The following is a 13,422-nucleotide window of genomic DNA, read 5'->3' on the forward strand; positions in this document are numbered from 1 at the left end:
GTGTATGGCAGTGGAGCCATGCGGTGTATCCTGTCCCAAAGCAGCCAGTATAGTTACATTTTTGTAACCAGAGAGCATGGTTTACAAAAATACTACGGGTACAATATTACATCCGGAACCTCAGCTAACAGAGCATCACCTTGTCGTGGCTAATCTACATGAGACTGCTACTCTAGTTAATTTATTATGTCGAGTATTAGGGACACATGGTTTTTAACTCAGAGGTTCGTAGGTTCAAACCCTGCTGTTGGTCCAAGCAGGGTCAGTTATGCCTGGTTCAGAAAAAGAGTCTGGTGACACCATGGATAAAGGCACAGACTTGAAAGCAAAAACATTCCTTGTGGGAGCAGGCATGGCTGGTGGTTAAGAACTAATGGGGCTCAGCCACAGCACTATGCAAAGTGTGCTGTGGGACTGATACACGTCAGGGTACAGTCACACCTGAAGCTAGTGGGGCACTCCTGCTGGAACAGAGCTGCTCCGAAAGGCTGAAGTAACCTGACCCCCACCCTAGGACTTCTGCCCTCAGGGAGCAGAAGGAAAAGACATGCAGGCCTCTGTGAGGCTCGTTCAGATCCCATGCACATATACCCTGTTGCTCCTGCTTTTCCTGCCCCAACACCTTGCATGTGCATATTTGGCCGCAGGCGATTCTGACTCAGGGGCTGGGCTTACTGGTTCTGAAGGGATACGTGCAGCAGCTGAGGGTAGAAGGTGCCAGAGGAGTCAGACTAATAGGGTGTGGTTCTCAGCTGCTAAGCTTAAATAGGAAGGGTAGTAGGAGGCGACTGAACTGGCAGCAGTTGGAGGGGAGAGCCCTTTCATGGTTTGGCAGAGGGGCAAGATTGGACGCGGTAGGTGTGAGTGTAGGGGGGAATAGACTCAATTGGTGAATGAATGAGGTTACGGATGTACTCATGGTGTGGGGGGGCATGCGGTGGATCTTGAGAGTAGGAGAGAACACTAAATTGTCAGAGGGATAACCACTGTGGTCTCCCATCCTCCCTTGAAGTGGTGCAACCTTTTCATCCTGAATGCTCAAATGGGAGAGGAAATGAAGAGGGCACCATCTTTTCTTCGTAACCTCCCTTCCCCGCAACCACTGCTCTGAGTATCTTCTCTGACTCCGGTGACACACCAGGGTACAGTCCAGATCAGTGTGTCACCCCTGCCCTGCAACCATGGGTGCCTACAATGCCTTACTGTAGTAGCTCCCACCTGGACCACTCACGGTCTTCCAGCATGCAAGCCACATCCTGAGTGTCTGCGTGTGACTGCAGCCTGCCCAGCCCCACTTGGATTAAACACTTGTTCTCACCAGCTTTGGTTAGACAGAAGGGTGACCTCAACAGCCCTCTCCTCCCCCACTCTGGACCCTACTTTCATCCCCTGCCCTCAGTAAAAGGAGACATTGGTACTGGGATATTGTGAGGACAACTCCATTAATGTTAGTGGGGTGCTCAGGTACTATAAAAGTACCTACACAGATGGGGCCAGTCTTATCCTGTGTAAGCTACAACCACGAGTGAGGTTCCCAACCTGTTTATAGTAGGTTGTATAGTACTTTAATCAAGTAAGAGATCTGCATAGAATCCCAACTCTTACAATTTTATTGCAAGTCTCATGCACTTAGGTGTTTTTTCTTAAAGCCCTAGCTCCTGGATCATGTGATTATAATTTTTTTTAAATAAATTTCTAGCTTGACAAGGTAGGTTAGAGTGGATCCTAAAAAGAACGCGAGTGTTTAAAAAGGGCGGCCGGGTGGGGTGGGGGTGGGGTGGGGGTGGGAGGAATCACACACGAGTTCTAGTTTTAGGCCAATTTCAGGGCATGCCTAACGCTCACGTTTTATGACACTTGGGGCTAGTAGTACTGCAGCCTCATGACATTGCTACCCTCAGTTGTGTTTAAAGCCCGGCATAAGGGCGCCAAGACAAAAACAAAACAACTCCAGTGACATGAGTTTCATCTCTCTACGTCACGCGCAGAAGTACCCAGAGTACTTTGGTTTTCTATCAGTTTGATGGCCTATTCATAACAGTGAAAAAAACTTTTCAACCAGAGTCTGCAGAATACAGACCAAAGTGTGCCAAGTAACAGATGCCTTGTATAGTTACGCGGGGGTGGAGGGGGTGGCTTTATCTGATGTGGCTGTTGCCACTCATTTCAGGCGAGTCCTATTCACTTTAATCAGATTTTACAACTGCAGCTCATTTCACCTGAAAAATGAAACCCAGGCGGTATCTGACATCAAGCATAAGAGACTGATTGGTATAAGCAGAAAATGCCAGACTCTGCCTCTGTAAGCCACTTTCAAGTTAACCAGGGTGAATACCATTAAAGGTTAGAGCTTTTTATTAACATTAAATTGTCATGATGGAAACTACTCCACAGACTATGCAAGCACATAAAAATTCCAGGAGAAAAAGATGGCATTGGGCTTTGAATTTGTTGTTTGCATTTTTATTGAAGGATAGTAGGTGACTTTGTTGTTGTTCAAAAGCCATAGAAACACTACACTGGCACTTTGATCATCAGTGTTACTCATTAAGCTGTTACAGCTCAAATTTTTCAATCATTTTTGCCATTTCATCTGTGGGATTTGGAAAGGACTTTCATCTCCCCCAGCCCTATTCGTTCACATAGGAGACAACTAGTTAAGAACAATTGCAATTCTAATGCTATCAGAAGCTGCCTTGGTATAGTAATGTATGGTAAGCGTTGATAAGCTGAGGGGAAACTTAGTGTGGTTCATTCCTTTATGGTTGGTATCTTCCATAAGAAAAACGAGACATGATTTTAATTAAGCACCCTGTTACTACAGTGGCACTAGTATCTATAGGATTCACTGCAAACTTTCAGTTATAAAGGCTGCCAGCTAGAAATCAAATTCTAATAATTAAACCTCACCCTATTTCCAAAGGATGATGGGAATTTTCAGAGGCACAAAGGTCAGTCAGTCACCCAACTCCAAATGAAAGGGCCTCACTTCCCCTGGGGGTGGGGACAAAACCAAAACCAACCAACACTATAGAGTTGGCAGAGGTTGAAGGAACCCACCTGGAAACCCAATGCACTTAAGATCCAAGCCCAGGGCAAACATAAGGCAACCATAGGAGTTAGAGAGATAAAAAAGCCTTTGTGATCCATCCTCTTGATATTGCATCATAATATCTGGCATCTCTGCTAGAATTATAACTGGGAACAGCTGCCCAGAGACAGAGGGTGAGCTTCACAAAGAGAATGAGGCACCAAGCTGCCCACTGAGGCACCTAATACCCAAATTTAGATTTCCAAAACCCCCAATCCACTGCAGCTTACTCCTGTATGTTCCTAAATTCTCTCAGCACATACATTTCTGCCACAAATCCCCATGGCACCTAAATATTTGCCAGAGGACATGCACACAGCCACGTACATCCTGATGCTGCTGAGCATCTTAGCACCTACACGTTTATGGGATTCTCAAACTGTGTGCCCTGTTGTCCCCATCTATTGGGTCTGATCCATCGGGTGTTCTCCGAGCACATCTAACACCACACAAAACATAGCTGAGGAGGAAATGGTGGTGGTGCCCTACCCTTTTTTGCAATACCCAGGGGAGAACGCTACCCACTAGGCAAGTTGAAGATCTGTGTTCAGATCCCAGCTAGGGTTGCCAAGTTTCTAATCGGACAAAACCAAACGCCCTTGCCCTGCCCCTTTCCCACGCTTTCCCTGAGGCCCTTACCCTTCTCCAAGCCCCCTCCCCCAGTCGCACATGACCCCCTCCCTCTGTCGCTCACTCTCCTCCACCCTCACTCACTCATTTTCATGGGGTTGGGGTGCAGGAGAGATGAGGTCTCCAGGCTGGGGTCAAGGGGTTTGGCGTGTGTGAGGGGGTTCTGAGCTGGTGCAGGGGGTTGGGGTGCAGGAGGTGGTGTGGGCTCTGGGAGGGAGTTTGGGTGCAGGAGGGGCTCAGGACTGGGCAGGGGGTTGGGGTGCAGGATGAGGTTTGGGGGTGGTGCACTGCCAGCTCCAGGAGGTGCTGACCTCAGGCAGCCTCCGGGAACCGACAACAATGTCCCTTGGCTCCTAGACACAGGGATAGCCAGGGGCTCCACGTGCAACCTCTGCCTGCAGGTGCCACCCCCCACAGCTCCCATAGCCCCCCAGTTCCTGGCCAATGGGAGCTGTGGAGCCCCTTCCCCCCCATGGTCATTCCTATGCCTAGCAGCTGAGGGATGTGTTGGCGCTTCCATGGAGCTGCGCAGAGCCAGGTAGGGAGTCTGCCAGCCCTGTACCAACCAGACTTTTACTGGCCCAGTCAGGGGTGCTGACCAGAGCCACCAGGGTCCCTTTTCGCCTGGGTGTTCCGATCGAAAACTGGATGCCTGGCAACTCTAATCCCTGCTTCAAATCAGGCACACTCAGGGGGCTTGAATGCTGGTCTCCCATGTCTGGCATGAGTGCTCTAACCTCTTGGCTATGAAGGCATTTTGCAAGAAATAGCTGACCTGGCTGAGGGACCTAATTAGCCAACCCAGAATTAGGCACCTAAGTCCCTTTGACGGGCAAGGCTTGGTCTCACCCCCCCTCAGGATTGCCTATTGGCAAGCTTAGATGGCTCCCTACTTAGCTTGCTGGCTTCTGTGAATGCCCCTTCTGTCCCACCCCCCTTTTGGTGCCTAACTCTCCTCATGGGGAGCCGGGTACCGAACTCATGGTTGTGGAGTCCACTGGGTGGTAAATTGGACATTGCAATGCTAAGCCTGTCTCCTTTGTGGGTCTAGCTCACACGCTCAGAAGTCTTGTTTCTGTGATAGCCTGTACCCTTATGTTTTACAAGACTATAATAAACTTTGTACAAAGTGTGCCTTGTGACATAGCATTTGAAAGCTCATAATCTGTTGCACATTATTGTCCTGGTAATATATGTGTGGCAACATTGTATGTAAAGTTATAGAATTCTACTTTATAAGACATGTTCCAAGTCTGGGGAAATAGCTTCAAACCAATTCCACAGAAACAAAAGGCTAGTCAGCACCTCAGCCAAGTGTCAGGGTAATCCAGTGGGCTGTCTCGCTTGTTAAGTTAGGTATTAGTTTGCATTTTACCTTTTACTTCTTTGTAACCAATTCTAACTTTTATTCCTCCTTACTTGTAATCACTTAAAATCTATCTTTCTGTAGTTAATAAACTCGTTTTATCTAAGTCAGCATATTTAGATTGAAGTGTTTGGGGAACTCCATTTGAGATAAAGTTTTTGCATATCATTTTGTATTAATAAATACATGAATAAATATAGACTTTATATGAGCTTGTGTTGTCCAGGAGGGTACTGGGCAGTACAAGCGACACGTTGCTGGTGTTGCTCTGCAGTATAATTCAAGGGTGACAGGTTGGCCAACTGAAGCTCTCTTGCAGGGTAGCTGGAAGTAATTTACATGCTCGAGGCTGTGTGTGAGCAGGCCAGGAGTGGTTGCTCTCACACTGAAGCAGTGTAAAAGGCACCCCAGGTTGGAGAACTGAGGGACACAACTGCCCAGATTATCCCCTGGGGTTGGTATGTCACACTGCCATAGCCTGAGCATAGGACAGGGAGCTAGGAACTGAGTTAGAATACCAGTACTAACACTGATTTCAGGATGTTGTGCAAGTCACTTAGCGCTGCCTCAGTTTCCCCATCTGTTAAACAAGTTTGGAACATATTTACTTATCTTAGAATTGAGACGCATAACTAGAGGATGGTGGTACATTGCATTTGTTACAGACAAAAAACAAAGTATTACTACATTTTAGATTTTTCCTTGAACCTTTACCTAAAATAAAGTGGGACGAACTAGAAAAGGAAGACAGATTAGAAGTAGCAGCTCAAGGAAAGGGACTAGTTTTGGAGGATATTTTTGTGTTTGTTTTTAAAGTTGTTCTTTCAGACCTCACTTACAGTCATTTCCTATTTTGAAATTGCATCATCGACTGTGTTTGTGCACACACACAACCCCGTGCTCAACTGGAAGCATCACTCTTAAGGCAGTGACACTTTCTGAAAACTTTCTGAATGCGACATCATTTCCCAGCCAGGCCAGTTGTTCAGCTCCCATTCTTCAGAAGCCACAGTGGAGAAGAATCACACACACACAAATTTTAATTGCAGGCCTGTCAGGTGAATCTAGGCACCCAGTCTAGATTTACTAGGGAGGCTGCTTGCCTGGGTTTGAATCACCGCTGAGCGACACTTATGACAGCTCTTGCAGAAAGTTGGAATTCGTTTCTGGCTTGCATGAAAGCACTGAAAGTAAGTGATGCATTATCAATGTGAATCTTGTGCTCCAGCACATAAGCTAATATGGTATTCTGGCATGATGGTGCTAAGCCATTTTAAGGCCTTGCAGCAGGAGAGACTGTGTATATCAGTCGATTTTTACTTCAGTAAAATGGAACAGTCAGAGTTTCAATCTTTTCTTAAGCTTGTGGCTAGACAAGAGAACATTTAATGGATTTTTAGCTGATGTTCAGAGCATGTTTCAAAAGGGCTGCTAACAACGTTACAAAAGCAAGTGGGGAGCGAAGACACTCCCTTTCTCTTTGGTTTGCATTTAAGTAAGGGCGTCAATCGTGCTGTTATTTATCCTGGCAATGCTTTGCGCTGGTATCCGCTAGGTGAACCCAAGGTTGCTTAAAGCTTAAAGGTATTGAGGCTTTGCACTGCTCCGAACAGCAGCATCACGTACTGTCCAGTGGACTTTTCAGTCTCAGTTTGGTTTCTGAAAATCCCTTCTTTAAGCACCTGACAGCTGAGCAGAAAGCTGCCTAAGTTAGCCAGGAGTGAGATGCCAAAAGGACAGGAGCTTAAGTGCCTGGTACTCCAGGCTGATGGGCCAGTGACAGGCACCGCCCTCTGCTCAGGACCCTCACCCACAAACCTTCTCCTGCAGTTTGATTTCTGGATTCAAGAACAAATTAAGTCTTCCCTCCCCTGAAACACCTAATGCTTCCATTCTTCTGTCTACCAGAGTCAAGGCTCCTGCAGCGCCATGTTTTGCACCGAAGACTAACACTGCACAAGTAAAGCATGCAGCGTTGTAATCATGATGGTCCCAGGCTAGAAAGCTTGCCTCTCACCAAAAGTCTGTGGGCCAATAAAATATATCACCTCTCCCACCTTGTTTCACAAGAGTCAGGCTTTTTGGATTTCTTCCTAATAAGAAGTAACTGCTGTGATTTAATCACCATATGAAATACTGGCCAAGATTTTCAAGCTGGCTTCCAAAGCCTGCATTAGTCTGAATGCTTCATTTCTGGGTTCAGATGAGGGTTACACATACAAGTTTATGAGTCATCAGCAGAGTCTGACCCAAGACTTTCAGCAACACAGCACCGACCTTTTCCACAGGTGCTAAAGACATAACCTGCTACCACTGCCAGGAGTTATTTCCCATATGCACTAGCTAGTGGCGGTGGGGTGGGACAAGACATTTTACCCGTGTTACTCACATTTAAAATCTGTCCCATTGTACTCTCCATGATAACCTCATCTGGTGATAGAATGATCACACTTACTATTCCTGCAAAGACAGCTTTGTGGCTGAAATATTATATAGAGGGAATCCTTAAAGCACACTCATTTGTCCCACTTTGGGTTTTAATTTTCTCACTCCACCATTTTTGTTCACGTTGCTGGTCACAGAATGCGCTGAGCCATCGCTTGTTAAATAGGATTTCCCCCCCTCGCCACACACAGACAACTATCATTTGTATTTCAGTCTAACTGCACAAGACAAAAGTATTGTTATCCCTTTTCTGTGGCTAGGAAACTAGGAGCAGAGAGAGTAAGTGACTTGGCCAAGGTCGCACAGGAAATCTGTGGCAGAGCAAATTTTTAACAGCAAAAAGGAGAGATCTTGGTCTGTCATCCTGCATTTCAAACTGTAATTACAGAACAAAGGGGTGGCAAATTTGGCCCCATTCTTCTCTCCTGCCAGTCTGAAACTGATACAGCTCTAGTGCCAGTGGGAACACTCCTGATTTATACTGAGCTGAGGAGAATCTGGGCCATTGCATCCAATAACAGGGCTCATTAAGATGACATTCACTTGCTCATTGCTGCTATTACCTTTTGGGGGTTCCCAATCAGTGATCTGATGGAGCTAGCTGACGCTGAGGACTTTCACAAAAAGAGCTTTTGTTTTCCTTGTCCCCCAGCAAAAATTTCAATAGCTGTCACCCAGAGGCTTGTGAAAAGATCAGATCCTTTTGATGCATACTGCTGCCAGGAGGATGTACCCTATCTCCTCTCCACCCCCACTGCGCTAAGGGGCAGGAAAACAAATTGCCATCAACTCACAAGGTTGGAGGTCAAGAGGCCTAATTTGGTTTTAGGGGTGGTAAAATGCAACAGGCCAAGGACAGATTATATTAATTAAGCTGGTTTGAAATTTGATTTGCTGTCAGATGGTTTAACTGTGTGCAGCCTAGAAACAGGGCTATGGAAAACCAGAAAGGGATTGATTTTATATATTTTTTCACAAAGCAAAATCTGTCCATTGTCAAATTTGACACATTTAAGGCCAAATCCTCCTGCTGTGCAGCTTCTGTGAAATCAACAAGGGTGTAACTAAGAACACAATTTGGCCCTACTGTAGAAAAAATAGTGACTAGCATTAACTCTCAGAGGTGTTTTTACTCAGAGGCAAAAGGTGTTCAGACCTGGCACATGAGGTCACAATCTGTGAAACCAGTTTGTTTCATAAACTAAGCATAAAGGGTCCTTTTTAAGTTATGGCACTGTGAAGAGAGAAGCAGTTAGTGTGAATGGGGGCTAGGGGAAACGGAAGGAAGAGTTAAGTATTTAAAAAAAATAAGAGAGAAATTCAGTAGGATTTAGATGATAAACCTCCCAGCTCTGAACTGTCCCTGATTTTGGAGTGTTCAGAATCTAGACAACTCCTTCTCACTCTAAAAGGTCACACCAAACCCATGAATCCAAACACACCTGAACCTTGGGGGCTTTGAAATCTGTATTTGGAGCCACATTTGGTGTCTTGGTCCCTTCTCAAGGAGGACTCTCTTAAAAACTGAAATATTGCAGGCCATTAAACAAAGTACCTTTTGTTTCTGTCTTGGGGCAAGTGTCAAGGTGCGTGACACAAATTCACAGTGAACAAGTTGGCATATTTTTATATATATTAGTTGTTTTCTTTTCCTGTGCAGCAAGTATCTTCTTCAAAAAATTGCATCCTCCAAGAAGAAGGCAGGTTTCATGGCTCAGGGACTGCCTAATGGGTAGATGTGGAAGGTTTCTATTTGTACTGGTAAGTGTTAGCAAACATCGATTTCACTGTACACACCCAAATCAACAAAAAATAATCAAAATTTACAGCTAGGCAAAGTAAGGAAAATGCTGCTTGAGAACTTTAATTTAAGGATATTGACTTTGTATATTTTGATATGTGATGCTGACAAGTTGTATTTTCATGGGTATAAAGATTTAACTTTCTGAATCACAAAGTCTAGGGTCGTTAAAGAATTATTGTCTGACCTCTCTGTTGGCTAACTCCACCACAATTTCCCACAACTGTAAAAACTGATAAAAATAAAAATATGCTTTTAAAAAAATCAATATCTGTCAATTTATGAAAAAAATAAAAAAAGTCAAGTTCTGCCAAGGAGTTACAATGCACCTTTTAGCTTTGTGCTGAAGGGTCACAGCCATCCTAGGTCAGCAGCTAACCAAAGTTGTCCAGTAGAACAAGTTGGAGATCTCAGTCCACTTTTTCACAAGACAAGAGGTACATGACCAGACTCTGATGATAGGGCCTGGGAGTCTCAGCAGGGAGACTGTAACAGAGTGCTGGGAACCAACAGCTGAGCCAGCACTATGGTCACTTAAACACCAATTAATTCCCCCCCAGGGTGGATCTGATGGGACCTAATTAGTGGATTCAAGTGAGCTGGGGGGAGGACTAATGAGCAAATTGGCCCATTAAAAAGCAGGAAGTATCAGGTGGCACATGAAGGATGTGCAGGGGAGAGAGGCAGGCTAGCAGAGCCAGCACCTGGAAGTTCTCTAGGTAGAGAGATCTTGCTCCTCAGTTATTTGCTGAGGAGAAACTGAAACTGTAAATAATTATGGTGTATGGGTCCGTGAGGTAGTAGGAAGAGCAAGTGGAAACAAACTGCACTGGGGTGTTTAACAACTGAAGGTGTCAGAGTCTGTGGACAGAGCAAAAGCAAGGATCAGGACATCGTCTTGTTACAGAGACCATTGCCTGAGCATGCATTGCTATGTCATCATTCTCTCTCACCAGAATTGGCCTGCCCAGGTCTAGGCTGAGCCATACTGGGACAGCATTTTGTACTGCCCCTGACCATGCTACTTGCTCTTCAAAGAACGAAGAGGGTTCAGGCTTTAGGGCTGTCAGCGCAACACTAAGCTCACACAGACGCATTAAAATTCCACACAATGCATCTGCATTCACCCCTCATTGCCCCTGTGGAGCAGCTGCACTGACTGTTACAAACAGTGCAACGGGTTAATTATCCACAGGAGTAGCATGGCTCAGGGCACCATGGTGGGACAGTGATTGTTTTACATTTCACAATAGACTCATAGAAATGTAGGGCTGGAAGGGACCTGGAGAGGCATTCTAGCCCAGCCTCCCCTCTCCACCCCCACCCCCACACACACTGGATGTAGAGTGCTTTGCACTTGTCTTTATTCAATTTCATCTTGTTGATTTCAGACCAATTCCATGAGGTCTTTTGGCATTCTAATCTTGTCCTCCAGAGTGCTTGCAACCCCTCCCATTTTAGGGTCAGCTGCACATTTTATAAGCACACTCCCCACTCCATTGCCCACGTCACTGGAAAAACAAAACACAAACAAACAAAGTGTTGATTAGCATCAGACCCAGGACAGACTCTTGCTGGGCCTCACTAGATACAGCCTCCCAGTTGTAACAGCAAGCTACAGAGAACTACTCTTTGAGTAGGGTACATAACTAGTTCAAAGACCCACCCTGTAGTAATTTCATCTAGACCACCTTGTCCTAATTTTCTTATGAGAACGTCATTCGGGGAGGGGGGGGGGTGGACTCTGTCAAGCGCCCGACTAAGGTCAAGATAAGTCCGAGCCCACATCTGAACATTGAGCTTGGCTTGGAATTCGGGGGCTGGAGGGACTTAACACTTCTAGGGAAGGGGGAAAAGTATTGCAGTCGTTTTGAGGGACCTGATCGCCTTCTGCTTGTGTCCCCCAAATAGTTATTCTGGTCTGCATTGGCCAGCACAGGGAGGGTTGATCCACTGTAGCTCCAAGGCAGAAGCTTGTCTTCAGGTGACAAAAGGCCCAGCCGTGTGCGTGTGTGTGTGTGTGTCACTCTCTCTCACACACACACACCCCTACCTATCACTGAGAGCAGGTTCAGGCCTACAGTTTGCCTGTAGTGACTACAGATCACATGGTTGTTCCAAGCAGTGTTCTCAAGGGCAGGCCTTCATCTTACATCAGAGACCCCTTCATGACCGCCACAGCAGTTGCAGAAGGATCTGAGGCACAAGAATAAGCAGTACCACATGATAGGGGGTTAAATGTCATTCTACTCGCATAGTCTATGTGCAACTCCTTCACTGTCACTAAGCCTTTGGAGCAGATTGCTGTTCAAATGAAATCCTGGCCCTGTTGACATCAATGGTAAGTCTCCCATTAACTTAATATGGGGCCATGATTTCGTCAGGTGTATAAAACGGTTAGGAGCTCTAACTTGTGCCTGCTTGGCCTACCACTCCCATGACTCAGATTCCTTGTCAGCCAGGCTTACTGCTCTGTTTGGCAAAGTCATTTTGGGGAATCAGTGGGACAAGCTGTGGCATTAGCAACTCCAAGGTAAAGGAGGCAGAGTCTGGCCCTTTATGAGAAAGCGTGTTGATCTACTTTTTCCTAGCATATGGTCCAGATTCTGATTTCAGTTTTAGCTGTGTAACTGTTTTGATGGTATAAGAGTGAAATCTAGCCTGCAGCAGAACTGTCATCCTCAAGGATTCCAATATTTTGTTTTCTTTATTCACAAGACAAAGTGAAATGCAAATTATGGGCCAAATTCTAAAGTAAAGCTGTTATAAATCCAGATTAACACCACAAACTTGCCAGCATTTACACCTCTTTAACTGAACAGAGCTTTACTGTGTGTCTGTAAAATAGTAATGCTAGATTTTTCAATACACAGAACCAAGCAATAACAAAATGTATTCAAGTGGATAAACAATACATTTTAAAACTGCCTGTTTATTAGTTAAGTTCAGTGCCTTGATAGAAGTTCAAATGTGTTCAGTAATCGTCCATGAAATTTGTGTTAAAAAAAAAAATCTTGAACAACAACAACAACAAAAAAAGTAGAAATAAAATTAAATTTATTGCACAAACTCATCAAGTCTGGAAAGTCCAGGTAAGATCAACACTTCCTTAGTCACTTACACAAACTGTCTCTCTTCTCCCCTTCACCCACTCTTGCTCTGACTGGTAACATGAGCTAAGGAGAGTTCCAGGCTACAGTTTTGAATTGCTGGGCTATTGCTGATTTGTCTCCAAACTGCAGTGTTATTTAAATGTCGCTTTTTGTCGGTGAATGTATTATGTGGACTGAGATAACTTAAAAAAATACTACAGCCTAATAAGAATTGAAAGGAGCATTTAAAGGCCTCATAAACATGAAATAATAATGGGGAAAAAAATCAAAGCTTTTAATTTCATTCTAAATACTTCACTTTCACACTCAGATTCTTATCAAAGATAGGCAGATATGACTTTGCCTCTAGGGGGTCTCTAACTCAGTTTCTGATTTGCATCTAGTCCACAAATTTCACTTCAAAACAGCAGATGTACATTGTAAAAGTAGCTGCAGCAGAACCAGTTCTATCACAGACTAAGGAACGATAGCCATGTCTAATATTTAATACAATTGTCAAGCTGTATAAATATTTCCATCTCTGCTGTGTTTACAAACAGGAGTTTGAACTTGATCAAGAACATGCATCTATAAAATTCAGATGTGATCAAGAAAAATCCAGGTCTCTTCAGAATAGAAAGAAATCAGCAAAAACACTAGACGTTGTCTTTTAGGTTATTTGAATACTGGGCAGGTGCAGATGTGATTTATAAATAGAAAGAAGCTCAAGTTGCAAAATTCAAACCTGGATTATGAACACAGACAAGTTTGGGGACTGTCTGGACTGGAGTTAGCCATTAGATGAAACTCAGATTTTGATTTTAATCCCATTGTCTCCTCTCCCTCCTCCGCTGCCCCCAACAAAATAATGTTTTGGTTGGTTCGGGTCTGGGTTTTAGTATGGGCCCTGTTTCGTTTGCAATAAGTGATCTGCCAGGCAGGCAGAGCTGTAGGGGGGAAAAGAAGATTTTTATTAGTGATGCTGAGTGGCCAGTGA

General features: G+C 44.8%; 1 protein-coding gene across 2 annotated transcripts in view; it reads right to left on the reverse strand.

The window, feature by feature from the left end:
* ARHGAP8 (Rho GTPase activating protein 8) overlaps positions 1-13,422 on the reverse strand; it is a 171,773-nt gene that overhangs the window by 10,243 nt on the left and 148,108 nt on the right. The window contains exon 13 of one of the 2 annotated variants that reach the window (XM_073316355.1): positions 10,689-10,844. The exons of the other annotated variant lie outside the window; for it this stretch is intronic. Coding sequence (XP_073172456.1) covers positions 10,842-10,844 — 3 coding nt within the window. The 3' untranslated portion in view covers positions 10,689-10,841. Of the gene's footprint in view, positions 1-10,688; positions 10,845-13,422 lie in introns of those variants that run through there. 2 annotated transcript variants of the gene reach the window in all.

Source organism: Lepidochelys kempii, chromosome 1 (genome assembly GCF_965140265.1).
Source record: "Lepidochelys kempii isolate rLepKem1 chromosome 1, rLepKem1.hap2, whole genome shotgun sequence".
NCBI lineage: Eukaryota > Metazoa > Chordata > Testudines > Cheloniidae > Lepidochelys > Lepidochelys kempii.